The 26,408-nt window shown below is 46.6% G+C and overlaps 1 protein-coding gene across 2 annotated transcripts; it reads left to right on the top strand.

Annotated features, from left to right (window-relative positions):
* The first annotated feature begins 7,234 nt into the window (after window positions 1–7,234).
* Window positions 7,235–16,459, top strand: LOC109731690 (lysine-specific demethylase JMJ30). Of its 2 annotated transcripts, XR_005763132.2 has the most exons (7): window positions 7,236–7,781; window positions 12,518–12,727; window positions 13,670–13,801; window positions 13,898–14,041; window positions 15,196–15,260; window positions 15,509–15,601; window positions 16,057–16,220. XR_005763132.2 is itself a non-coding variant. In XM_020290860.4 (6 exons), the coding sequence occupies exons 1-6, from the start codon at window positions 7,314–7,316 to the stop codon at window positions 16,237–16,239; spliced, it is 1,230 nt and encodes a 409-aa protein (XP_020146449.1). In that variant the 5' UTR covers window positions 7,235–7,313; the 3' UTR covers window positions 16,240–16,459. The 2 variants fall into 2 exon arrangements, 1 of the variants encoding a protein (XP_020146449.1); XM_020290860.4 differs by lacking the exon at window positions 15,196–15,260 and having other exon boundaries at window positions 7,235–7,781; window positions 16,057–16,459.
* Window positions 16,460–26,408: the final 9,949 nt, after the last annotated feature.

Raw genomic sequence — 26,408 nt, 5'->3', positions numbered from 1 at the left:
TCGGGATCCTTCCCCGACCATCCTCCACCTTCCTCGGGATCCCTCCAGATCCACCAATCTGCCCAACCACAACGCGATCCACCCAACCAGCGCCTTCCACTGATCTTCTCCGTAGCCCAGCCGCGCATCGACGAGCACCTTGAGCTTCACCTCGTGTGCCACCTCCTCGTCCTCCAGCAGCTCCTCCCTGTGCGCCTTCTCTGGTTCCCGAGGCCGAGCCGCCCCGTGCCCGCAACCCTCGTGCGAGCCGGCGAGCTCTTCTGCCTGAGCTGGCGACCAACCCGCAGGCCGCGCCCTCCGGCGACCCCGCCGTCGGCAACAATGTCCAGGACCGGCCTCGTCCCGCTCCTCTCCTCCCCTGTCTCTCTCCCTTCCCTAACGCTCTCTCTCACATCTCTCTCTCCCTGTACTTGCCGCAGCAAGGAACCGCCGCCGCCAAGTTCTTGTCGGGAGCGACGCCGCCCGGATCTGGCCGTCTCCGCGTCGTCCGCGCCCCTGCCTCGCCATGGGCGCGCCTCTGCTGCCGGAGCCCCATGACCCCGCACCAAATCCCTCGCCGTCGCCTCTGCTTCATCCGGTTCGAGCGAACGAGCTAGCGTTGCCGCCCCCCTGCGTAGACCCGTTCCAGCGCCCGCGTCGCGCCATGGCCCTCTTCGCCCAGATCCCGTCGCCGCCAGCACCATCGCCGCCCTGCTTCCCCTGCATCCCCTCTGCTTCAGGTCGAGCAGCGCTCCACATCGCTCGACCGCGCGTTGACCTCGCCCTGCCTCGCTTCGATCTGCATGCGAAGCCTAAGTCCAGCTTCCCGCTGGCCTGCTGCTTCACCGACCTGGGCTTGGCCCATGGTGAGAACCCCAAGCCCATCTACCCGATTGCCCCTGTGCACTGTTGGTCCATTCAGTTTCTGCCAGTGTCTTGTTTTTTTCCAGATCTGTGATTTAGCTATTTATCCAGAGAGTGCAGATTTGCAGAAAAACCCTCATGTTCATGCATGTAATAACTAATTAACCATGCATCAGTTTAAAATGGTTTAAATATGTAAAATGCTTAGTTTTTCATCTAGTTTCATAATATGCTACTTTCATCTATGTTTAAAATGTTTAAAATACTGTTTGATTAAATTTGCTTAAATGCCATGTTAAAATGTTTTATTTCATAACTAAATAACCGTAGCTCCATTTTAAATAAACTTTATATGTAAATGGGGTAGAAAAATGCCTAGTTTAACATGGTGCACTTCATTTTGCTGTTTAACAACATTAAAATTGTGTTTAGGGCAGAACAGTAGCAAATTCGAAATATGCATATGAGGATTTTCCGGAATTGTTATTTGTTGTTCCGGCCTCATTTAAACTTGCCTAAATAGTTAGTTTACTTATGCTTCACCTCTTTCCATGTTTAACAACATTTAATATTGTTGGGTACATAACCGAGAGAGAACTAAATGAGTCATGTGGTGTTTCGTGAATATGCAAGTCGTTGCATATTGAGCTCCACTTAATTTATAGTGTTGTTTATTGCACTTTGCCATGCGATGCTCATTAAATCGGACATGCATCATACTTGATTGTGCATCATGCCATGATTATGCTTGGTTGTTTACCGTGTTGTTTGCTTCTTTCCGGTTTGCTTCTCTCGTTAGTTTCGGTTTCGTTCCGGAGTTGTGAGGATTCGTTCGACTACGTCCGTTTGTCTTCTTCATGGACTCGTTCTTCTTCCTTGCGGGATCTCAGGCAAGATGACCATACCCTCGAAATCACTTCTATCTTTGCTTTTCTAGTTGTTCGCTCTATCGCTATGTTTGCACTACCTACCACTTGTTTATCATGCCTCCCATATTGCCATGTCAAGCCTCTAACCATCCTTTCCTAGCAAACCGTTGTTTGGCTAAGTTACCGCTTTTGCTCAGCCCCTCTTATAGTGTTGCTAGTTGCAGGCGAAGATGAAGTTTGTTCCATGTTGGAACATGGATATGTTGGGATATCACAATATCTCTTATTTTAATTAATGCATTTATATACTTGGTAAAGGGTGGAAGGCTCGGCCTTATGCTTGGTGCTTTGTTCCACTCTTGCCGCCCTAGTTTCCGTCATACCGGTGTTATGTTCCTTGATTTTGCGTTCCTTATGTGGTTGGGTGTTATGGGAACCCCTTGACAGTTTGCTTTGAATAAAACTCCTCCAGCAAGGCCCAACCTTGGTTTTACATTTGCCTAACAACCTATTACCCTTCCCTTGGGTCGGCCAACCCGAGGGTCATCTTTATTTTAACCCCCCCGGGGCCAATGCTTCTCTAAGTGTTGGTCCGAACTAGAGCCACTTGCAGCGCCCCCTCGGGGAAACTTGAGGTCTGGTTTTAGTTGTACGTAGTGCTCATTCGGTGTTGCCTGAGAACGAGATATGTGCAGCTCCTATCGGGATTGTCGGCACATCGGGCGGCTTTGTCGGTCTTGTTTTACCATTGTCGAAATGTCTTGTAACCGGGATTCTGAGACTGACCGGGTCTTCCTGGGAGAAGGAATATCCTTTGTTGACCGTGAGAGCTTGTGATGGGCTAAGTTGGGACACCCCTGCAGGGTATAAACTTTCGAGAGCCGTGCCCGCGGTTATGTGGAAGATGGGAATTTGTTAATGTCCGGTTGTAGAGAACTTGACACTTTACTTAATTAAAATGCATCAACTGCGTGTGTAGCCGTGATGGTCTCTTTTCGGCGGAGTTCGGGAAGTGAACACGGTCTTGTGTTACGTATGAACGTAAGTAGTTTCAGGATCACTTCTTGGTCACTTCTAGCTTCTCGACCGTGGCGTTGCTCCTCTTCTCGCTCTTATTTGCGTATGTTAGCCACCATATTTGCTTAGTGCTTGCTGCAGCTCCACATCATTACCCCATCCTTCCTATAAGCTTAAATAGTCTTGATCTCGCAGGTGTGAGATTGCTAAGTCCTCGTGACTCACAGATTCTACCAAAACAGTTGCAGGTGCCTTTGATACCAGTGCAGGTGACGCAACCGAGCTCAAGTGGGAGTTCGACGAGGACCTTGGTCGTTACTATGTTTCGTTTCCTGATGATCAGTAGTGGAGCCCAGTTGGGACGATCGGGGATCTAGCATTTGGGGTTATCTTCTTTTCATTTGGTTTTGACCGTAGTCGGTCTATGTGTGTATTTTGAATGATGTATGATTTATTTAAGTATTGTGTGAAGTGGCGATTGTAAGCCAACCCTCTTTATCCCATTCTTGTTCATTACATGGGATTGTGTGAAGATGACCCTTCTTGCGACAAACCTACAATGCGGTTATGACTCTAAGTCGTGCCTCGACACGTGAGAGATATAGCCGCATCGTGGGCGTTACAAGTTGGTAATCAGAGCCATCCCCGACTTAGGAGCCCCCTGCTTGATCGAATCGCTGGCGTTGTTGAGTCTAGAACAAAAATGTTTTGAGTCTTAGGATTATATATATCGGAGAGTATGATTCTTTTTACTCCTCAGTCCCTTCGTCGCTCTGGTGAGGTCTCCTGACGTAGATGTTTTGACTTTCCTCTCCTCAAATTTCACTAATTTTTTTTAGGATCACGCGGGTATTTTGGAATCGTTCCGATGGTTTTGTGACGAGAACATTGTTCTTGGTGCCTCCTGACATTTAGGGGTTGTGACAGTGTCCCGGGGAGTTGAGCTCCGAGGTGTTGTCGTCACAATTTTATCGTTGCAGTTTTGGAATACCTGAGTTTGGCCGACATAAAAAATCTCTTTTATGCAGTTTGTTGGTGAGATCACCTCGACGCCACCCAGTACTGGGGCGGGAGTTCGGGAGTATTGCCATAACTCGTATAACGGATGATTTTCGAAGGTTGAGGTACATGATTTCCGGAGTTGTCTTGGTTATGTGTTGATGGATGGATACAGCTGGATCTAGGGATTGTTAGTTTGGGTGAGATATATTGCGTCCCCTGTATCCCCAACACGAGATTGCATAACCAGAAAGTTTTGGGAGTTTATAAGTGAGAATTCAAGTAGCTCCTAGAATATCTTTCGGACAGATGCATGATATGGGATTGGGTAAATCTCTATCATATGTTTGTTTCCGGCTTATTCTGCAAGCCAATCCTTTGTTTGTTTTGGTTTGTGGTATTCGAGTTGCTTCGAAGACAAGTGTTGATTCCATACCTTTTCCTAAGCGGTGTTCTCATATTTCTATGTGAACACTAATCCTTCTTATTTATCGAGATTGACATCCCAATTCTATTTCCAACTGGCGTGCTTCTCTCCGAGATGATCCCATCATCTCTCCCAGCTGTGTGCGGTGCCCCCCTCCACCATAATCCACCTCGGTCATATCGTAGTGGTGCTTAGGCGAAGCCCTGCGACGGTAGCTTCATCAACATCGTCACGACGCCGTCGTGCTGACGAAACTCTCCCTCGAGCTCTACTGGATCGTGAGTTCGCGGGACGTCACCGAGCTGAACGTGTGCTGAACGCAGAGGTGTCGTACGTTCGGTACTGAGGATCAGTCGATCGTGAAGACGTACAACTACATCAACCGCGTTGTCATAACGCTTCCGCTTAACGGTCTACAAGGGTATGTGGACGACACTCTCCCCTCTCGTTGCTATGCATCACCATGATCTTGCGTGTGCGTAGGAATTTTTTTGAAATTACTACGTTCCCCAACACGGAGGCGATACTTCCGTAATGGCGAGGGATCGCATTAAGTCTAAGGCCTCGCTTAAGAGTGAAGGCTGGACGGGGGACCGAGGTCCTGCGGGGCTAGGCACGGCAGCCAGGCTGTGCTCACTAGACGCAGACCTTGAGAGTTCGGAGTAGGTATCCAGAGGCGAGTTCGGCTTTCTGATGACGGGGAGAGTCCGTCTTGATTCCAGGCTCACTGAAGACATAGTTGCCTCTGGGTCTCCGGATAAGAGCTCCGTAGGAGAACGGAGTCCGGTGGGTTTCAGAAACCCTTCTTCGGATGAAGTGGCCCGCTCTGGATCTAAGGCCAGGGTAGGAACGATAGTTGGTCCTTGAACGGTGCCTGATGATGGATCTGATGGGTCTCCTTCGGTGGTCGAGGCTGTGAACGCTTTGAAGATCAAGTCTCCTCGGATGTCGGCGACGTAATTCAGCCTTCTGAATCTGATCTGATGACCAGGGGCATAGCTGTCGATCTGTTCAAGGTGACCAATTGAATTGGCACGCAGAGCGAAGCCACCGAACACAAAAAGTTGACCGGGAAGGAAAGTTTCCCCAGAAACAGCATCGTTGTTGATGATCAAATGAGCCATCGAACCTTCTGCCGATGACACAGTGGAACTCTCAATGAAAGCACCAATGTCGGTGTCAAAATCGGCCGATCTCAGGTAGGGGGTCCTGAATTGTGCGTCTAAAGATCGAAGGTAACAGGAGACAAAGGGGACACGATGTTTACCCAGGTTCGGGCCCTCTTAATGGAGGTAATACCCTACTTCCTACTTGATTGACTTTGATGAGTATAGGGGTTACAAGAGTTGATCTACCTCGAGGTCGTAATGGCTAAACCCTAGATGTCTAGCCTATATAAATTCTGATAGCATCTACGGACTAAACCCTCCGGTTTATATAGACACCAGAGGGGCCTAGGGTTGTACTGAGTCGGTTCACAGAAAAAGGAAACTATACATCGGACGCCAAACTTGCCATCCACGCAAAGGAGAGTTCCATCCGGACACGGGGGAAGGCCTTCTATCTTGTATCTTCACGGCCCATCAGTCCGGCCCCACACAGCCCGGACACTCGAGGACCCCATAATCCAGGACTCCCTCACACGTCGTAAGCCGCCTCCAGGCTTTCATGTCTTGGCTTCTTGGGCCTTCTTAACTTTATTACTGAGTCGCCAACAATGTAACCCGGCCCCTCCTGGGCGGGTCACACTGTGGGGTTATATCCCCAACAACCGGTGTGCCCGACTCATCGCCTAGATGGATGTTCGGGGCCCTACCAGTCGGCATTGCTCAACCGGGTACACAAGAAGGCACACCACTTCAATTGTCTACAGAATTAAACGTGACCAAACTGCACAACTCTGGGTGGGGAATCCGACGCCATCAATTTGCATTATTGCACGAGCTGTATTTTCAAGTCATTGTATAGAGGAGTAGATTTGCAAACCCGCCTGCGATGGCCCGGTTGTGCTTTGGGGTATCTGCCAGGCCTATCAACGATGCAACTGCTCGAATGCGCGTGTTTTGGAATGTCTGCCCAACCTTTGGATACCGCGGCCGCATGCGCTGTTTCACCGGCTATCGAGTAGGCCTAGTCAGCCAAAGAAGGACATGGGTAATGATATTCGTCATTAGTATACATCAAGGCAAATACTATCATAGTACGGACATAATCACTTGCAAATAGTTCACGAGAAACATCATTCAAATAGTTGAACAACATTCCCGGTTACATATCATGTACCCCCTCCGTTTCCTAAATATTTGTCTTTCTAGAGATTTCAACAAATGACTACATACGGAGCAAAATGAGTGAATCTACACTCTAAAATATGTCTATATACATCCGTATGTGGTAGTCCATTTGGAATCTCTAAAAAGACAAATATTTAGGAACGGAGGGAGTAAATGCATCACATATTCTTAAAAACATATGTGAATACAGTTTTGAAATGGAAATTATCAATACCATTTGCATATGAATCGGTGCTCCAACCTTTCGCCCCGTCAAAAGGTTATTCTCCTTCTGTTTAAGAATATAAGTTGTTTTAACTTTTTTATGAATCGGAGGTATATAGACATATTTTTAATATACTTGTTTACTTATTTGAGTTTTATGCGGTCTATATTGAAATATCTAAAACATCTCATAAGAATGTGAACGGAGGTATTTCGTTCGATCCAAAATAAGTGTGATGGACGCACACTTTTTTCAATAGGAAGAAGTATAGTATTTATGTAGCTCGAAAATACGTCAACGTGACTAGGGAGGGAACCTTGTGAAGTTGTGATACACCGATACTCCCGCGGTCTTTACTAGCCGTTCACGTACAAATATCTTTACTCAGAAAATATCTTAGCCTGACCACGATCAAGGGTAGAAAAGTAAATCTTGCTCCTCTGCCTCACATCTGAGCTCAAGTATCCGGCTCGAAAATATCTCATGTCTTACTAGGAGTGAGGGCACAATCGTAAATCCAATCAATCCACCTCACACCCGAATCCGAGTAAGCAGCGCAACGACCACGGACCCACAGGGGCACCCGAAAATATCTCCTTCCCTTTCCACTCCTCATCACCTCCGCTTTTGCGCTTTTCCAAGGGCTCAGCGACTCCGAGATGGACACCGGCGAGCCGACGGGTACAGCGGCGGCGGCGGCGGGAGGAGAGAAGCGGGCGATGCTCCTGCGGCAGATCACCGAGGAGGGAGGCTTCGCCTTCGTGGCCTCCGCGGAGAAGGCGGCCGCGGGGGACCTGCGCGCGGCGGAGGCGGCGCGGGAGATGGCCTGGGAGCAGCTGCACTCGGGGCCGTGGAGCGAGGTGGAGCCTGCGTGGCGGCACGCCTACGCGCTCGCTTGTCTCCATGTCGCGAGCCTCCGCGCCGGTGACGACCGACGCGCGGCGCTCCGAGCGCTCGACATGGGCCTCATCATGGGTGGCGACCTCCTCCGCGCAGAGCTCGAAGCAGCTATTGCGCAGGTCCCTGCCAATGGAAATCGCGAGGGCGAAGGCGACGGTGCGGGAGACGCCGGCAGAAACGTGGAGAGGTGGAGGGAAGGGCTCAGTAGGAATCGAGACCTCGGCGATGTGAGTACTTCTATTCTGTTGGCCTGCCAATTGTGAGTTTCCTTTTTTAAGATTGGTGCATGAAAATGCAGAGCTAGAATTACTAGCAGTATGCTGGTATTTCCGGTAATTTGTTCGGCCGAGTGGTTCCCTCGAGACAATTTTTCTGCATCACTGGCTCGAAAGCCTCAAGTGGGCCAATATCTCCTGTGCGCGTTGCAGCCAGTGTTACATTTTGCATCCTAGGTTGCAGCCAGAATGTTTAGGCAATTTATTTTGCTAATTCTCTATTGGCAGGTTTTGGGATTCCCAAATGTTCGTATGCCGAAATATTGGCTAGCCAATTTTTGGCTACCAAGGCATAGCCGGTCCCAAGCCCGGGTAAAGGAGGGTTGTGATAGGTTTGGCGAGCCAATGTAAAAATTAGCCAGTCTCATGGGTATAAAACCCATTTGAGCGAGAGTAGTACTAGGATGGGTGACCTCCTGGGAAGTCCTTGTGAAAGGGTTTCATATATAAGGGTTGTGATAGGCTTGGCGAGCTAACGTAAAAACTAGCCAGTCCTTTGGGTATGAAACCCATTTGGGCGAGAGTAGTGCTAGGATGGGTGACCTCCTGGGAAGTCCTCGTGAAAGGGTTTCATATCTAGCCTACCCCAACTTGTTTGGGACAAAAGGCTTAGAAGAAGAAGAAGAAGAAGATCTTCTTCTTCTTCTTCTTCTTCTTCTAAGCCTTTTGTCCTAAACAAGAAGAAGAACCAATGCATGCTTTAGCTTTATAATTCAGTTTATCTCATAAATTCATAAATGGCCGAATCTGTTCTTCTGAATAGGTTAGTCATTTAGGCAGGGGGGATGTGGCAGATGGATTGGTTCAGTGCGATGATATACTAAGTGTACATAAGTACCACAATTTCTAGCACCTAGCAGACACTTAGCAACCATAGTGACCTAATGATTTAACTTGTCCGATTAAGTTTAATGACCTGCTAGATAATTTCAGGAAGGGAAACCTTGGCGCAGAAATGTAGGAAAGGCTGCGTATTGAAGACCCAAAGTGGTCAGACCCTGCCCCGGACCCCGCGCAAACGGGAGCTACATGCACCGGGCTGCCATTTGACCTGCTAGATAGTTTCAGGTTGAGACACCTAGCAGGCATGACACATGCTAGTTTAATTTTGGTAGTCCCTTGGGATCAGAGCTTGTAGGTTCAGTGTATACAGTTTGGGGCACATAGCGTACCAAGTCACCGGTTGGAGACACCAAGACGACCCCAGCCCCCAAGCCAGGAAGCATCTTTGAACCATCAAAGTACATGGTGCAATGCTTATAATCAATTCCTCGGTGAGGATGCTGGGCCTCCGTCCACTCCACAACAAAATCGGCCAAGACCTTTTTTTTCGTGAATATGCCGAAGCGTATCATTCAATTGATAGAGGGTAGAAAGTACAAGGTGGCGTTCCCCGTGACGCATACACTAGAAGGCGCACATGAGGGCTTGTTTGAGCATAAGAGGGGGGTTGCTCAGCCCCATACAATTAGGGTGTTAGGGCATCTCCAACGCTGACCCCAAACATGACACCGCATCCGTCCGCGGACTAGGGAGGACGAGTCCGCGGACACGGATGCAGGAGTCGGCCATCCAACCCGGCCCCTAAATGTCCGCAAGTACGATCAATATGAAATTCAAATCCGTCTGATCACATAGCGCGTGTTGGATCACATCCCCCCGATCCCAACCAAATAGGGGGAAGTATGCGTAGGTTTTACATGCCTGATCACAAAAGAATATCAGTCCGTCCAAAAAATTGGATTTTGTGCCCTGCCGGACCGGCAATCCGAGCCTCCACGCTCAATCTGCGGTCGCCGCCTCTACCTCCTTCTCCGTCGTCTCGACTGCCTCCTTCTCTGCCATCTCGGTCGCCTCCTTCTCCACCATGTATATATAGCCTTCACACAAAATCCAACCATTACACACTTTTGACCCATCTCGGTGGCACCGATCAGAAAACTCGGTGGCATCGATCTGTGCAAAAAAATGAACGTTAGGAATTTCAGTGGGACCGACGGGAACAACTCGGTGGGACCGATGTGCTAGGGCTTAGGGCAAAACTCATCTTGGTGGCGCCGATTGCATCGTCTCGATGGGACCGAAGTGAAGCAATAAGCAACAGAGAATCGGTCAAGCCAACTCGGTGGGACCAATTGCAACATCTCGGTGAGGCCGAAGTAATTGCAACAAGTCACGGAGCGCTGGCAAGGCCATCTTGGTGGGACCGAGATCCATATCGGTGAGACCGAATTGTTAGGGTTTTGGTAGTGGCTAAGTCCAGAAGAACTCGGTGGTTCCGGGTAGGAAAATATCGGTGTGGCCGAGTTGGGAATTAGGGTTTGGACATATTTGGATGGAGAAAGTGGTTGATGGTTTTGGAGCAATATCACTAAGCACTTGAGCAAATAGATCATTAAGCAACACCTCATCCCCTTTTAATAGTATTGGCTTTCGTATGGACTCAATGTGATCTTGGATCACTTAACCAAAAACGTAGAGTCTTGAGCTTTTGCCAATCCTTGTCCTTAGCATTTTGAGGGGTCCACATCTCTATTTCATACCATGCCAATCATTGAACATCCTGAAATATTTATCTTGAATGGACATTAGTTCAACGAGATATATATTGTTATGAATTACCAAAACCACCCGGGGATTAGTTGCACGCACTTTCAACGTGCGGAAAGCTGGCGGGAGAGGTGACACCGGGCCATTGATCTGGGTGTTGACTTCCCTCCTAGATTGTGCTAGTGCAGCTGCATCATCGACTAGGAGGCAGCGGTCGGGGCGGGAGTGGGGCAGTTCTCCGGATTGCAGTAGATCGTCCTGCCTTTGCAGGTAGCGATTCTTCTCCTTATTGGTTTCTTGAGTGCCTTCAGGATCTTCTGCCGTGTTTCTTCCATCTTCAAGCTTGCGGGATCTATGCCTGCGATCGTCACGTTCAACATTTCTTGTCCAACTTCTCCTCCAATTCGGTCTCGGTGGCGACATCTTCAGCGACTTTCGAAGAGGCCTCCTTCTCCACCATGTATCATTCGTACGTTGACGTCGCCTGCCACAGGTGGATTGGTGGTGATATCGGGATCGCCCCGGGCAACTCTTGGCTGAGTCGCTCATCTCCTCATTGAGGTCCTCGAGTTCCTATCACCGGCTCCTTCCAGGACGTTGTGTAGTGTGTCGGTGTTGGCGAGGACGTGGGAGGTGGGTGGGTTGATGAAAGTTGCCGGCCGCTCCTAGGCCTGACTAGGAGCCAAGCCCGGGAGGACAAGCTTGATGCACGAACTGGTGATGAACTCCAGATTAAGTAGACAATCCGGCCTGGTGCGAAGGTTTACGCCCGAGACAGCTAATCGAATCGGTGATGCAGCATATCGTGCCGAATGCGCTGCCCCGACGCGAAGACACCGACATCAATTGTAGATCTCTTTTAATCTCTGTGTTTGCCACTGCCGGAGTTATTTCCGGTAGATCCCTTGATAGGGTACTCTGGCCAAACGAGTAGATCGGATGGGAAACATGGAAGGATTTGCCCTCACAGAGGAGGTAAAACTCTACTTCCTGCTTGGTTGTATTGATTGTGTTTAGGGGTTACAAAGATGATCGAGGGATTGAGTTCCAACTCTAGGGTTCTTGTGTATCGACTAGCTAGCCCCGACTTATATGGGTACCGAGGGTCTAGGGTTACATGCTCTTAGCAGGTTGCGGAGGGGTCCTCCTAGACGTCGGCATCCTTGTCGTGTACTCCAGGGCCTCTGAGTCCTTGTTGTCGGGCCATGGGCCGGTGCAATGGCCCATGGCAGGAACCAACCTAGGGGGGCCGGCCTCTGGCCGGTTTCAGGTATGATGAGGCACCCCTGGGCCGTAACACTGTCAATACTCCTTTAGGTGAGAGATGTCTATATAAAGTGATGTATTGTTGGGATATCTCTACTCCTATAGAAGACCCAGTTGGTGATGATGGTGTGTCTACCATCCGACCTGCATCTAACGGATGCAAGGTAAGTTGTGGCATATTTGCAGAAGACCCCACCACTCACCTCCACATTTGCATAAACCCCTTTATCTCTACAGACCAGCCCCATCCCTCCCCACCTCATCCAAACACAGCGGTGGAGCCAGCTCAAGTTTAGAGCCTGGGCAAGATCTAAGTGTTGCCAAGTTCATTACTTTTTGCCCAAACATACTCTCACTTAGGAAGTCCGTGAACTTGCACCATGGAAGCCCGGGAACTGCTCGGCTCACCAGGTGCTGTCTCTGCCACTGTCCAAACAGATAAGAGGAACATACTTTGGATGAATTCGAACATAATTTTTTGTGATTTACACGAAAACTAGTTTTTTTTTCAATTTTGTGATATATATCAAAACTAGGGTAGTAGTCTATTATGGGTCCATTGCAACGCACGGACACCTTTGCTAGCAATTATTTGATCCTTGCACATTGTACAACTTATGGGGTTTAGTTTCCACAGGTTTTTGCTAAGCACTACTATTCCTGTTTATATTTGTTTCAAACTGCATCAAATTTGGAGGTTTCTTAGAGGGTTAGCCATCTCATAGGGTTTTGGTTTGGCACCGCCACTTAGTTTAAGCATATTGTTCAAAATTGTCATAGGATTATGGACATATGATTTCTCCAAAAAAAAAATTGTAATTATGTTTAATCCCTTTTTTTCTTGCAACTCTCTTAATGTTAATCTGTCCCAGGCGCTCAAAGTTCTACCGGTGAAATCCCTATCTTGTAAGCGAATCGAGCGGCGGACATGCATTTCTTTGGAGACATTTATACATGATTACTTTTTACGTGAGTCCCCTGTTATACTCAGCGGCTGCATTGATCATTGGCCTGCAAGGACAAAGTGGAAGGACATAAAATACCTAGAGAGGATAGCTGGAGACCGCACTATTCCTGTTGAGGTGATTACTCACACACTTACGCTTTACATTGACCTGTAATGCAGCAAACAAAATCAATTCTAATATTTTTTCAACTAAACTACGTATGCATTGTGAAGCCCACTTTGCCTCCTTCAGAAGATATTAAAATTAAATAAATAAATATGCTGTCAATTGGGAAATAATATGAAGTTTCATTCAAGAAGTGCATTGAATGATTAAATCTGATTGTACAGTAAACTGGCTGGTTTCCAGCAAGTGGCTCATATACTCAATTTCCATCTCCAGGACTTCAATCAAGCTTATCTCAGGAAGTATTTATTTTTGCATTTGCTTTTCTATCCCACATTTGTCCTCTTATTATTTACCTTATGTTCCTGTCTATGCTATAAGCTTGAGATGTGCTACCTAGACTAGTTTCGACAGTAGGCAGAAATTAACTCTTATGGACAGATTGCTTCACATGCTTCTATATACGGATATTTGCATCTTGCCTAGCGTATGTTTTGTTTATGCTTCGAATCAGTCTATTCATGATATCAATCATTATTTCTAGTGGTTTGAACCGACTCTTGTATACCACCCATCCATCTGCTACTGTTTTCCCCCTGTATATGCCTACTTTTGGTTTTAAATCATTGACCAAGATTTTGTAGCATCTAGTCTTGATTTTCTAGTACCAGTGTTGTATGTGTATTTGAGACAACTCCCTGAAAGCGGCTTTTATACCTAACATTTCTTCAAAACATTGTATAAATCTTAAAACAGTTGCATACATGTTTGTCTTTTGACTACTGTGAAGTTGACAAGTCACTCGTAAGCAATAGCTTGTTTGTGTTATCCATAATAGTAGCTTGGCTTGAATGAGTTAGGTCTTGTTTTCTGTCAAATACTGTTATATGCATCCTTTTCCCTTCTGTTATGTAAGTTCTCAGCACAATGGTATAATTAATGGTGTGTCAGGTTGGAAAAAGTTATGTTTGTAATGAGTGGAGGCACGACCTTATCACATTTTCACATTTTCTCAAGAGAATGTCGTCACCCGATTGTTCTGGGAACTTGACGTATCTAGCCCAGCATCCATTGTTTGACCAGGTAACCTATTCCTGAGAAGTTTCATCCTTTTTCTATTTTCATGTGTGGACTTAGTTTCTACCTAGTTATTGGGCGTTATTTTGTAATATTTGGCAGATAAAAGAGCTTCGTGAAGACATAGTGGTTCCTGAGTACTGTTATGCTGGTGGTGGGGAACTCCAATCGCTCAATGCTTGGTTTGGCCCTCATGGGACTGTCACACCATTGCATCATGACCCACATCACAACCTTTTTGCTCAGGTATCACATGAATGATAACCAAACAGTGTTACTGCAACTAGAGTTACACTTACTTTTATGGGAAATTGGAATTATGCAATACTATATGTAAAGAATTTCTCTCTGAAATATGGGAAATTGGAATTATGCATACTTTATGTAAAGAACCCATATGTAGTGTAAATTTCTCTCTGAAATAAGGGTCAACATCAGGGAAGGGGCATATGTAGTGCAAACGAAGGTGTAGTCACACAGGATTGGTGAATGAGGTCATGAGGGGTGGATTCGTTTCTTTTTTTTTTTTTACTTTCGAAACCTTCAATTTTTCTAACATGTTATGGGGGTTATTTGGAAATTAATTACCAGTCATGGGACTTTAAGTTCCCAAATCTGATTTATTCATACTTCACCCAGTAACCTCTGGTTCTCTACATACTTTGCAGACTGCACTTAGATATGAATTTGACACCCCCTTTAGGAAATATATTGAACCAAGCTGTCTCCTTTGTTGTTTCCTCTGCTTTTCATTAGGCAGGCGTCATCCTACTAAAATCAAGACCCCAGTCAACTCTCACAGAAACAGGCTATCTCAATTTAAGTGGCTATTATTAAAAGCAGGCCACTAATACCAATGAATAAAAACGGCACATGCCTCGCAAAAAAAACAAAAAAAATATGGCACATGTACATTATGAGAATGGCATGCTTCACTTCACTTCATTGGTTGATGCTCTTGATTTCAGTCTTGAAATAAAAAAAAACAAATATCACATATTAAGTAAGACAAATTGATTGCATGGTTGCTATGATTAGTTGCCACAACAAACTAATGGTTCCTTGATATGTTTGTAACCATTCTCATATATTAAGTAAGACAAATAGATTGCATGGTTGCTATTATTAGTTGCCACAACAAACTAATGGTTCCTTGAGAATGCTTACTTCATTGGACTAGTCCTTTTCTTCTTTTCTTTTGCTCCGAAAGGGGGTAATATCAGAATGTCAGTATTCATTCAAGCCAGTTAAGTGATTCCTATTTTAAAAAATCACCTAAATTTGTGTTCATGTTTTTCGTATCCTTCTTTATTTTTTAGAAAAGTGGGCTGCACACAGACCAGTACGCTGTAAACTTGTTGAAGTTATGTCTTTACACTGAAAACACATGTTATTCGCAGTTTTGTAATGAGAGGATGGAGCTCATTGTTATGTTTGCTTACATGCTCAAATGAAGATATGTGTGGTGAGATTCTTTCGTGCAACTTAACATAGGTTTAGCAAAACATTACGCTAATTTAAATTCGATCTGGATATGGCTGTATCCTGGCACCTACTCCCAGTGTCTGCCGGTATTTCCTTTAGCCATTTAATTCAGCTACTTGTTCTAAATCAACGACAATTAATATGGATCAGTACTAACTAATTGTGACAATTGGAGCGACATATTTCATTTAGGTTCTAAATAAATCTATTATATGTGTTTCTTGACAGGTCTTGGGCAGAAAGTATATTAGACTCTATCATGCTTCCATCTCCGAGGATTTGTACCCTCACATGGAAACTATGCTAAGCAATACGAGCCAGGTGCGTGGTCTGTGTCAGATAACTGTGCAGTGGTTGGAACAGATGTATTTCTAGATCAATGCATGGGTGAAAAATATTTGTCAAGCCAAGAAAATGGAGCTAGATCTCTAGCTTCTATTCCCTCCGTCCCATAATATGAGATTGTTTTTCGAACTATGTTAACTTGAGAAACGATCTTATATTGTGGGACGGAGGGAGTAGTACATACTCCCTCTGTAAAGAAATATAAGACCTTTTAGGTCACTACTTTAGTGGCCTGCAGTGAGCAACCTTGATGCTCAGCAAGTTTGGTAATCAATATTTGACTATGTATCATCCTCATGTTCAACCTTGCTTCGTAATTGTCCAAGCTATCCATGTTCCTCTCGCCCTAAAGCTATATGCTTTGTAATTTCTTTGAATGATATTGATCTTCATGAGACTATTGTACAAACAATGTCTCTGCACTTTTGCAGGTAGATCTTGATAACATTGATGTTAAGGAATTCCCAAGGACAGAAGATCTTGAATTCATGGACAACATATTGGAGGAAGGTGACCTGCTTTACATCCCACCAAAATGGTGGCATTACGTGAGATCCCTTTCTACCAGTTTCTCTGTTAGCTTTTGGTGGCGCACGTCAATTGTTCCTTCATAGGGTTCATGATTTTATTGTTTGGACCATCTATGATGTTTCTATCATCAGGTGGTAGAAAGCTTTAGAGAAAAACTTAATTGAACCCATGTTTCATGATCCCCTATTTGTGTGGGTAGCGTTGCTACATTGGGTGTATATCATTATTTTTGTGACAATGATTTAAATATTTGACTGCTAGCATACAATTTACTAGCGGGCACTAGTGTGTTTGTTATTGCTCTTACTCCTTCCGTTGCTATGTACATGGTGCACATACGTTTTGAGGTTCAAGTTTGATCAACAAAACGTACTTGTCACACAAACTATAACATTCCATTTGTATTTAAATTAGTTTCCAATGATATAATTTTTATAACATGCAACTCATGTATTATCAGTCAATTTGATGGTCAAAGTTTTATCATGAAATACGTGAGCGCCACGTAAACAAGGATAAGAGTTTTTTTATCTGACTTCTTAACTTGAACATTCATTTATGGTTTAAATAAGTTCATTATATTCATTTAATGGTGTGTCTGTTTTTTATATCTTTTTGCACAGCATTTCTCTTTGGAAAAAAGGGTTTTCGTAATTCTCTTGTTGAGAAAAACGCATGTTAATTTTCATAGCCAATTCATACATGTAATAATATCAAAGCTAAGACTTGCAATTTTAATAACTTAAACTCTAGTTGCATAAAACACTCTTGCATGCAACTCCATCAAAAATAGAGATGAAAAATGCAAACTTATTTTTCTTTAGCAACTGGCATGAGCTCTGCCTTTTGATATACAAAAGAAAAGAATTGACTAGTTTATAAAGAAAACGGGTCGCGATACAAATGAGACCAACACACACCAACCCCGAGCCTGCAAAATCAAGCGAGCTGATGACCCCGCCACCCAAGCGATTAGGCACGACACCCTACAACTACAACAAGATCGGAGTCGCCGCTTCACCTTACAAACCCGCTTCACCTTACAAACCTCAACAACTCACACACACTGGCCGAGGACGTGTTTAGACGAGTCGACGACTCTGGCACCCAAGTGATCGGACTGAACACCCAACAACGCGAAGGAGAACTTCGGAGATGCGGCTCCAGCTTCCACGGTGACCCCGAGGCCACATACCAGATGAGCCAACTACTTTGCCACCCAAGTGAGAAGATCAGAGTTGCCGCTTCACCTTACAAACCTCAACAACTCACGGCCTGAGGGCGTGTTTAGACGAGTTGACGACTCTGGCACCCAAGTGATCGGACTAAAGACCAAACAATGCAAAGGAGAACTTTGGAGATGCGGCTCCAGCTTCCACAGTAATCCTGAGGCCGCATACCAGATGAGCCGACGACTATGCCACCCAAGTGACTAGACTCGACATCCCGCAACGCAAAGGCGATCTCCAAAGCCGTTGCTTCGGCTTCCACATAGGCCCCGAGGCAGCACACTTGCCTAGCCGACGACAAAACCGCAAGACAACACAAACCAACGTTGTTTGATAGAAGACTAGACCTCCAAAGACGACGCTGCTAAGGGCGAAGTGATGGAATGCGGTGCCTGCTCCGATCGAGGCCAAAGGTTGAGTTTCACCGGAGAGCTCAAGGTCCAACCGACAAGGAAGGTGAAGGGGCTCCACGACGATGCCTCCAAGGAGGGCAATGACATATGAGGACTCCGTTGTCGCCAACATTATGCGAAGTGGGTGCTAGGCTTTCACCTGGAGCTCATCGTACCCGTCGTCATGGTTCATGCCAAGTCATATGTCTGATGCATCATAGCCATGCGGTCCAGGCACCTCATAGCCACCAAGAAACCATGATCGACAAACCACCTGCCATCTTCGTTGGTCTAGATCTAGGGTTCGTGCTCCGGCAGGCTAGATCGAGCCCGGGGCGGATCGGAGCTTGTGCTTTGGGTAGGTAAGGTTGGGCTTGGCCCGGGATGTGCTCGCAGTGGTGCTCGTTCTCTTCTCGCGGGTATGGTGGTTGGTGGTGGTCGTCGTTATATCGTTGTGTTGGTGCGTGGATCAGTGCCCATGGCCACGGACATGGCGGCGTGCGAGCTCGCTTGGGCTAGAGCTTGGGGCTTGCTCGCTGGGAATAGTCATGGAGTCATGTACGTCCCAATCCACCGGAACTGGCTAGGGACGCAGGTGTGGGTGCCTCTTACGGTGGAGGCGCCTATCCAGACTCGATGACTGATGCCGGGCTAGGAGTAGATGGCATGCCACTGCTCTTTCTAGTGTGGTTGAGTGCGTTGTGAAGTGAGCAGAGCACGGTATGTCGCGACAGGGGTGTCGGGGCGGCAGCCCGGATGGCGCTCCACATGGTTGCTCTCCAGCTGGCACCATCGCGGCGATGGTGGCTCTCCTAGTTGTGTGGGCGACGGGAGGTGTGGCGGCGGGTGGCTCGGACATGCTCTTTGTTCTTGCAGGGGTGACGTCCTGATCCGGATATGGGGATCTGACCTCGTGACGTTTGTCTTGGCGGCCTCGTGGTGGCATAGGTAAGTTGTCGAGCAAAAACTCCGTGCCTTGGCGCTGACAATGGTGACGCCCATGGGTGTCGCATCTTCTTGAAGACGTCGTCGTGATTCTTCTCTCCGTGTCAGGGCTCTAGGTGAAGACCTTTGTTCGTTGTGGACTCGCCAGCGGCGATGCTCTGTGTCGTTCTCCCTCTTTAGGGCGTTGTCGTGGAATTTAGTTGTACTAGGTCGTAGCTTGGGTGTGTGTTTAGATCTTCATGTGTTCTTTGCTGGTCGAAACAAAGGAACCTTGGTGTGAGAACCTACCCATGCCTTATGCTTGATTCGGTTATCATAAGATTAGCTTTATAAAAAGGCTATTTCATCATCTTGTATTATTTGGCTGTGAAATTTCTTCATTATTATATATATATATATATATATATATATATATATATATAACGGAGTGAAAGCCTGTTTCTAGAGACCGGCGATAGTCCGTCTTAGTCTATCGTCGTCATCGTGTACAGTGGTAAGAAAAAGTATCAGATCGTGCTAAACTTTTAAAGAGGTGCCAAACTTTGATCAAAGGTTGAAGCAGTGATTTTGGCCGCATAGGACGACTGGACGAGCAGTCGAGCGGCAAAAGGCGCAGCTGGAGTGGAACCGAGGCGCAGCGGCAGCACGAGTGACTGCACGAGCATCATGCTCTGCCGCGTAGCGAGTCGTCTGAAGCGAAGAGGCCAAGTAGGGGCTTTGAGAGGACAAAAGGGCCGTGCCATGTCTTGCCAGTGCAACCGAACCGAGGCGAGCGCATCGCGTCGTCGTCCGTCGATCGACGCTGCCTTGGCATGTTCCGTTCGGCCGTATGCCTGAGCTGCATCCGTGATTCTGTCCCCCGCCCTGCTCCCTCCCAGCCGTCCCCACCCACACCCAGGCAGAGCTCCGTACCAGAATCGAGTCGTGATCCGCCCCACGCCCCCACGAAAGGAAGCGGCACCACACGCCACGCTTTCATTTCATTTCACGTCGCTTCTGCCCACCGGCCACCACCACCCTCGCCGGTGTCCCTAGCGGCCCAGCCCATGCGGCCACACCCTCACGCTGTCACCCAGCACAAACCAACCTCGACCGGGATCGTCTCGTTCGCGGCCAAAGGCTGCCACTGGCGCATGCCCAGCCGGGCCGAGTCACGTATCCATCGTCTTCTCTTCTCACGCGGCGTACGCTTCCCTAGCTTCTGCCATGCATGCACAGATGCAATCATGCTTGCTTATCATAAACCGTGCCGCACTCGGCGCGCAGATGGTAATCATCCGTCTAATCTACGGCTTTTCGAAGGGCCTGATCCTGATGATGGCACCCGCATGCCGTGGAAGAAAAGCGTTGCTTTTCCGAGTAGTGGGAGCACGGAGGTCGCGGGCGCGAAAGGTTCAAATGCTATGCTCGTACCGAGGGTCCAAGACCAGAGGCACGAGCTAACATGCTCTTGTGGCACGCAGCTGTAGCGCTTCGTTAGGGGCGTATTGGCGCCTTCTCGTTAAATGCTAGCAGCGGCTTCGGGCCAGCTGCTCTTTTGTTGGGCGTGTGAATTGTGAGAACCAGTTTCTGAATTAGTTAATCCAAAGCGTCGAGCGCTCAAATAAAAAAAAGAAGCTAATCCAAGCGTCGCAGTGTTAACCAACCAGAATCATCATCTTGCAGCCCCCCTTCCGCGTAACCTACACATCGTTGCCTCATCTAATTGAGTTAATTGCCAAAAACCATCACAATTGTGAGTGACTTCTCAAAATGTCATTGAATCGTTAACAGTGTGCAAAAGACATAATTTTCAGTAATTTTTGCCGGAAGCAGAAAAAGCTCAATTGGTCAGGTTTTGACAAAATCTGACAGTGAGGCCCCGCCGATAGGACTACTAGGCACGAGGTAACGGTTCGGAGAGACGGTCATTATTGCTGATACGGTGAGGTCTGTCTATCATCGGCAGAAAAATATAAAAGAAAAAAACAGAAGGAGAATAACCGACTTGGTACGATTGACTCCCACGAGTTAGCCACCACCTCCGCAGGCACGGGAAGCAGCGCGGTGGCTCGTTGGTGAATGAAAGGCACGAGGAAGGTCATCGATTACGAAAATGGAAGGAGGAGCCTCAGGTGAACCTTGCGTGAAGGAAATATGCCCTAGAGGCAATAATAAAGTTGTTATTTTATATTTCCTTATATCATGATAAATGTTTATTATTCATGCTAGAATTGTATTTACCGGAAACTTGATACATGTGTGGATACATAGACAAAACACCGTGTCCCTAGTAATCCTCTACTAGACTAGCTCGTTAATCAAAGATGGTTAAGTTTCCTAACCATGGACATGTGTTGTCATTTGATAAACGGGATCACATCATTCATTAGGAGAATGATGTGATGGACAAGACCCATCTGTTAGCTAACATATTGATCGTTCAGTTTTATTACTATTGCTTTCTTCATGACTTATACATATTCCTTTGACTACGAGATTATGCAACTCCCGGATACCGGAGGAATACCTTGTGTGCTATCAAACGTCACAACGTAACTGGGTGATTATAAAGATGCTCTACAGGTATCTCCGAAGATGTTTGTTGGGTTGGCATAGATCGAGATTAGGATTTGTCACTCCGAGTATCGGACAGGTATCTCTGGGCCCTCTCGGTAATGCACATCATAATAAGCGTTGCAAGCAATGTGACTAATGAGTTAGTTGCGTGATGATGCATTACAGAACGAGTAAAGAGACTTGCCGGTAACGAGAATGAACTAGGTATGAAGATACCGACGATCGAATCTCGGGCAAGTAACATACCGATGAGAAAGGGAATAATGTATGTTGTCATTACGGTACGACCGATAAAGACCTTCGTAGAATATGTAGGAACCAATATGAGCATCCAGGTTCCGCTGTTGGTTATTGACCAGGGAGGTGTCTCGGTCATGTCTACATAGTTCTCGAACCCGTAGGGTCCACACGCTTAACGTTCGATGACGATTTTGTATTATATGAGTTATGTGATTTGGTGACCCAATATTGTTCGGAGCCCTGGATGAGATCACGGACATGACGAGGAGTCTCGAAATGGTCGAGAGGTAAAGATTGATATATTGGATGATAGTATTCGGACAACGGAAGTGTTTCGGGATGCATCGGTTACATATCGGAGTACCGAGGGGGTTATCGGAACCCCCCGGGGGAAGATATGGGCCATATGGGCCATAGGAGGGAGGCACACCAGCCCACAAAGGGGTGGCGCGCCCCCACGGGGAAGGAGGCCGAATAGGACTAGGAGAGGGGGCGGCGCCCCCCTTTCCTTCTTCCCCTCTCTCTCTTTCCCCCTTTTCCCCTCCGGTAAAAGGAAGGGAGGGCGAATCCTACTAGGAGCCCAAGTAGGACTCCTCCTACTTGGGGCGCGCCTAGGGACGGCCTCTTCCCCCTCCCTCCTTTATATACGTGGGGGGGGGGCGCCTACAACACAACATCAATTGTTCCAAGCCGTGTGCGGCGCCCCCCTCCACAGTTTACGCCTCCGGTCGTATTCACGTAGTGCTTAGGCGAAGCCCTACGCGGATCACTTCACCATCAGTCACCACGCCGTCGTGCTGAAGGAACTCTCCCTCGACACTTTGCTGGATCAAGAGTTCGAGGGACGTCATCGAGCTGAACGTGTGCAGAACTCGGCGGTGTCGTACGTTCGATACTTGATCGGTCGGAACGAGAAGAAGTTCAACTACATCAACCCGTTAACAAACGCTTCCGCTTTCGGTCTACGAGCGTGCATGGACACACTCTCCCCCTCTCGTTGCTATGCATCTCCTAGATAGATCTTGCGTGAGCGTAGGAAATATTTTGAAATTGCATGCTACGTTCCCCAACAGTGGCATCCGAGCCAGGTCTATGCATAGATGATATGCCTGAGTAGAACACAAAGAGTTGTGGGCGGTGATAGTCATACTGCTTACCACCAACGTCTTATTTTTATTCGGCGGTATTGTTGGATGAAGCGGCCCAGACCAACCTTACATGACCACGTTCATGAGACCGGTTCCACCGACAGACATGCAACTTGTTTTGCATAAAGGTGGCTGGCGGGTGTCTGTTTCTCCAACTTTAGTTGAATCGAATTTGACTACGGCCGGTCCTTGTTGAAGGTTAAAACAACAAACTTGATGAAACACTGTTGTGGTTTTGATGCGTAGGTAAGAACGGTTCTTACTAGAAGCCCATAGCAGCCACGTAAAACTTGCAACAACAAAGTAGAGGACGTCTAACTTGTTTTTGCAGGGCATGTTGTGATGTGATATGGTCAAGACATGATGTGGTATACGTTATTGTATGAGATGGTCGTGTTTTTTAAAAGTTATCGGCAACTGGCAGGAGCCTTATGGTTGTCGTTTTATTGCATGAAATGCAAACGCCATGTAATTGCTTTACTTTATCACTATGCGTTAGCGATAGTTGTAGAAGCAATAGTTGGCGAGACGACCATGATGCCATGATGGAGATCAAAGTGTCAAGCTGGTGACGATGGAGATCATGACAGTGCTTTGGAGATGGAGATCAAAGGCACAAGATCATGATGGCCATATCATGTCACGTATTTTGATTGCATGTGATGTTTATCTTTTATGCATCTTATTTTGGTTAGTACGGCGGTAGCATTATAAGATGATCCCTTACTAAAATTTCAAGGTATAAGTGTTCTCCCTGAGTATGCACTGTTGCGACAGTTTGTCGTGCCGAGACACCACGTGATGATCGGGTGTGATTGAAGGAAATATGCCCTAGAGGCAATAATAAAGTTGTTATTTATATTTCCTTATATCATGATAAATGTTTATTATTCATGCTAGAATTGTATTAACCGGAACTTTGTACATGTGTGAATACATAGACAAAACAGAGTGTCCCTAGTATGCCTCTACTTGACTAGCTCGTTAATCAAAGATGGTTAAGTTTCCTAACCATAGACATGTGTTATCATTTGATGAACGGGGTCACATCATTAGAGAATGATGTGATGGACAAGACCCATCCGTTAGCTTAGCATTATGATCATTTAGTTTTATTGCTATTGCTTTCTTCATGACTTATTGCTACCTCTTGAACACTGCGTTGGTTTTCCCTTGAAGAGGAAAGGGTGATGCAGCAAAGTAGCGTAAGTATTTCCCTCAGTTTTTGAGAACCAAGGTATCAATCCAGTAGGAGGCTACGCGCGAATCCCTCGCACCTACACAAACAAATAAATCCTCGCAACCAACGCGAGAAGGGGTTGTCAATCCCTACACGGTCACTTACGAGAGTGAGATCTGATAGATATGATACGATAATATTTTTGGTATTTTTATGATAAAGATGCAAAGTAAAATAAAAGCAAAGTAAAAAGCAACGGAAATAACTAAGTGTTGGAAGATTAATATGATGAAGATAGACCCGGGGGCCATAGGTTTCACTAGTGGCTTCTCTCAAGAGCATAAGTATTTTACGGTGGGTGAACAAATTACTGTTGAGCAATTGACAGAATTGAGCATAGTTATGAGAATATCTAGGTATGATCATGTATATAGGCATCACGTCCGAGACAAGTAGACCGACTCCTGCCTGCATCTACTACTATTACTCCACACATCGACCGCTATCCAGCATGCATCTAGAGTATTAAGTTCATAAGAACAGAGTAACGCCTTAAGCAAGATGACATGATGTAGAGGGATAAATTCATGCAATATGATAAAAAAACATCTTGTTATCCTCGATGGCAACAATACAATACGTGCCTTGCTGCCCCTACTGTCACTGGGAAAGGACACCGCAAGATTGAACCCAAAGCTAAGCACTTCTCCCATTGCAAGAAATATCAATCTAGTAGGCCAAACCAAACTGATAATTCGAAGAGACTTGCAAAGATAACCAATCATACATAAAAGAATTCAGAGAAGATTCAAATATTGTTCATAGATAAACTTGATCATAAACCCACAATTCATCGGTCTCAACAAACACACCGCAAAAGAAGATTACATCGAATAGATCTCCACGAGAGAGGGGGAGAACATTGTATTGAGATCCAAAAAGAGAGAGGAAGCCATCTAGCTAATAACTATGGACCCGAAGGTCTGAGGTAAACTACTCACACTTCATCGGAGAGGCTATGGTGTTGATGTAGAAGCCCTCCGTGATCGATGCCCCTTCCGGCGGAGCTCCGGAACAGGCCCCAAGATGGGATCTCGTGGGTACAGAAGGTTGCGGCGGTGGAATTAGGTTTTTGGCTCCGTATCTGATCGTTTGGGGGTACGTAGGTATATATAGGAGGAAGGAGTACGTCGGTGGAGCAACGTGGGGCCCATGAGGGTGGAGGGCGCGCCTGGGGGGGGGGGGGGGTAGGCGCGCCCCTACCTCGTGGCTTCCTGGAAGCTTCCTTGACATAGGGTCCAAGTCTCCTGGATCATGTTCGTTCCAAAAATCACGTTCCCGAAGGTTTCATTCCGTTTGGACTCCGTTTGATATTCTTTTTCTGCGAAACTCTGAAATACGCAAAAAACAGCAATTCTGGGCTGGGCCTCCGGTTAATAGGTTAGTCCCAAAAATAATATAGAAGTGAATAATAAAGCCCAATAATGTCCAAAACAGAAGATAATATAGCATGGAGCAATCAAAATTATAGATACGTTGGAGACGTATCACTTATACATGTTCCTCTGACTATGAGATTATGCAACTCCCAAATACCGGAGGAACACCTTATGTGCTATCAAACGTCACAAGTAACTGGGTGATTATAAAGATGCTCTACAGGTGTCTCTGAAGGTGTTTGTTGGGTTGGCATAGATCAAGATTAGGATTTGTCACTCCGTGTATCGGAGAGGTATCTCTGGGCCCTCTCGGTAATACACATCACTATAAGCCTTGCAAGAATTGTGACTAATGAGTTAGTTACTGGATGATGCATTACGGAATGAGTAAAGAGACTTGCCGGTAACGAGATTGAACTAGGTATGATGATACCGACGATCGAATCTCGGGGAAGTAACATACCGATGACAAAGGGAATGACGTATGTTGTTATGCAGTCTGACCGATAAAGATCTTCGTAGAATATGTAGGAGCCAATATGAGCATCCAGGTTCCGCTGTTGTTTATTGACCGGAGATGTGTCTCGATCATGTCTACATAGTTCTCGAACCCGTAGGGTCCGCACGCTTAACGTTCAATGACAATTTGTATTATGAGTTATATGTTTTGGTGACCGAAGTCTGTTTGGAGTCCCGGATGAGATCACGAACATGACGAGGAGTCTCGAAATGTTCGAGAGGTAAAGATTCATATATTGGAAGGTTATATACGGACACCGGAATGGTTCCGAAGAAGATCGGGGATTTTTCAGAGTACCGGGAGGTTACCGGAACCCTGCGGGGAAGTTAATGGGCCCATTGGGCCATAGTGGAGAGAGGGAGGCTGCCACAGGAGGTGGCGCCCCCCCAAGCCCAATCTGAATTGGAGAAGGGGTGGGGGCGCGGCCCCCCTTTCCTTCTCCCTCTCCCTCCTTTCCCCTTTTCCCCTCTCCGTTGGAAGGAAGGAGGGGGGCCAAATCCTACTAGGAATGGAGTCCTAGTAGGACTCCCCCCTCTTGGGCCGGCCTCCTCCTCCCCCCTCCTTTATATACGTGGGCAGGGGGCACCCCAAAGAGACAAC

Source organism: Aegilops tauschii, chromosome 7 (assembly GCF_002575655.3).
Source record: "Aegilops tauschii subsp. strangulata cultivar AL8/78 chromosome 7, Aet v6.0, whole genome shotgun sequence".
NCBI lineage: Eukaryota > Viridiplantae > Streptophyta > Magnoliopsida > Poales > Poaceae > Aegilops > Aegilops tauschii.
This window is presented reverse-complemented; position numbering and strand designations above follow the sequence as displayed.

What these genes read in the sequence shown, in the direction of transcription:
- LOC109731690 (XM_020290860.4), top strand. Translation starts at nt 7,314, where the DNA reads ATGGACACCGGCGAGCCGACGGGTACAGCGGCGGCGGCGGCGGGAGGA. An exon ending in GGAATCGAGACCTCGGCGAT is followed by an intron (nt 7,782 to 12,517) that starts GTGAGTACTTCT and finishes AATCTGTCCCAG; the next exon opens with GCGCTCAAAGTTCTACCGGT. An exon ending in ACCGCACTATTCCTGTTGAG is followed by an intron (nt 12,728 to 13,669) that starts GTGATTACTCAC and finishes ATGGTGTGTCAG; the next exon opens with GTTGGAAAAAGTTATGTTTG.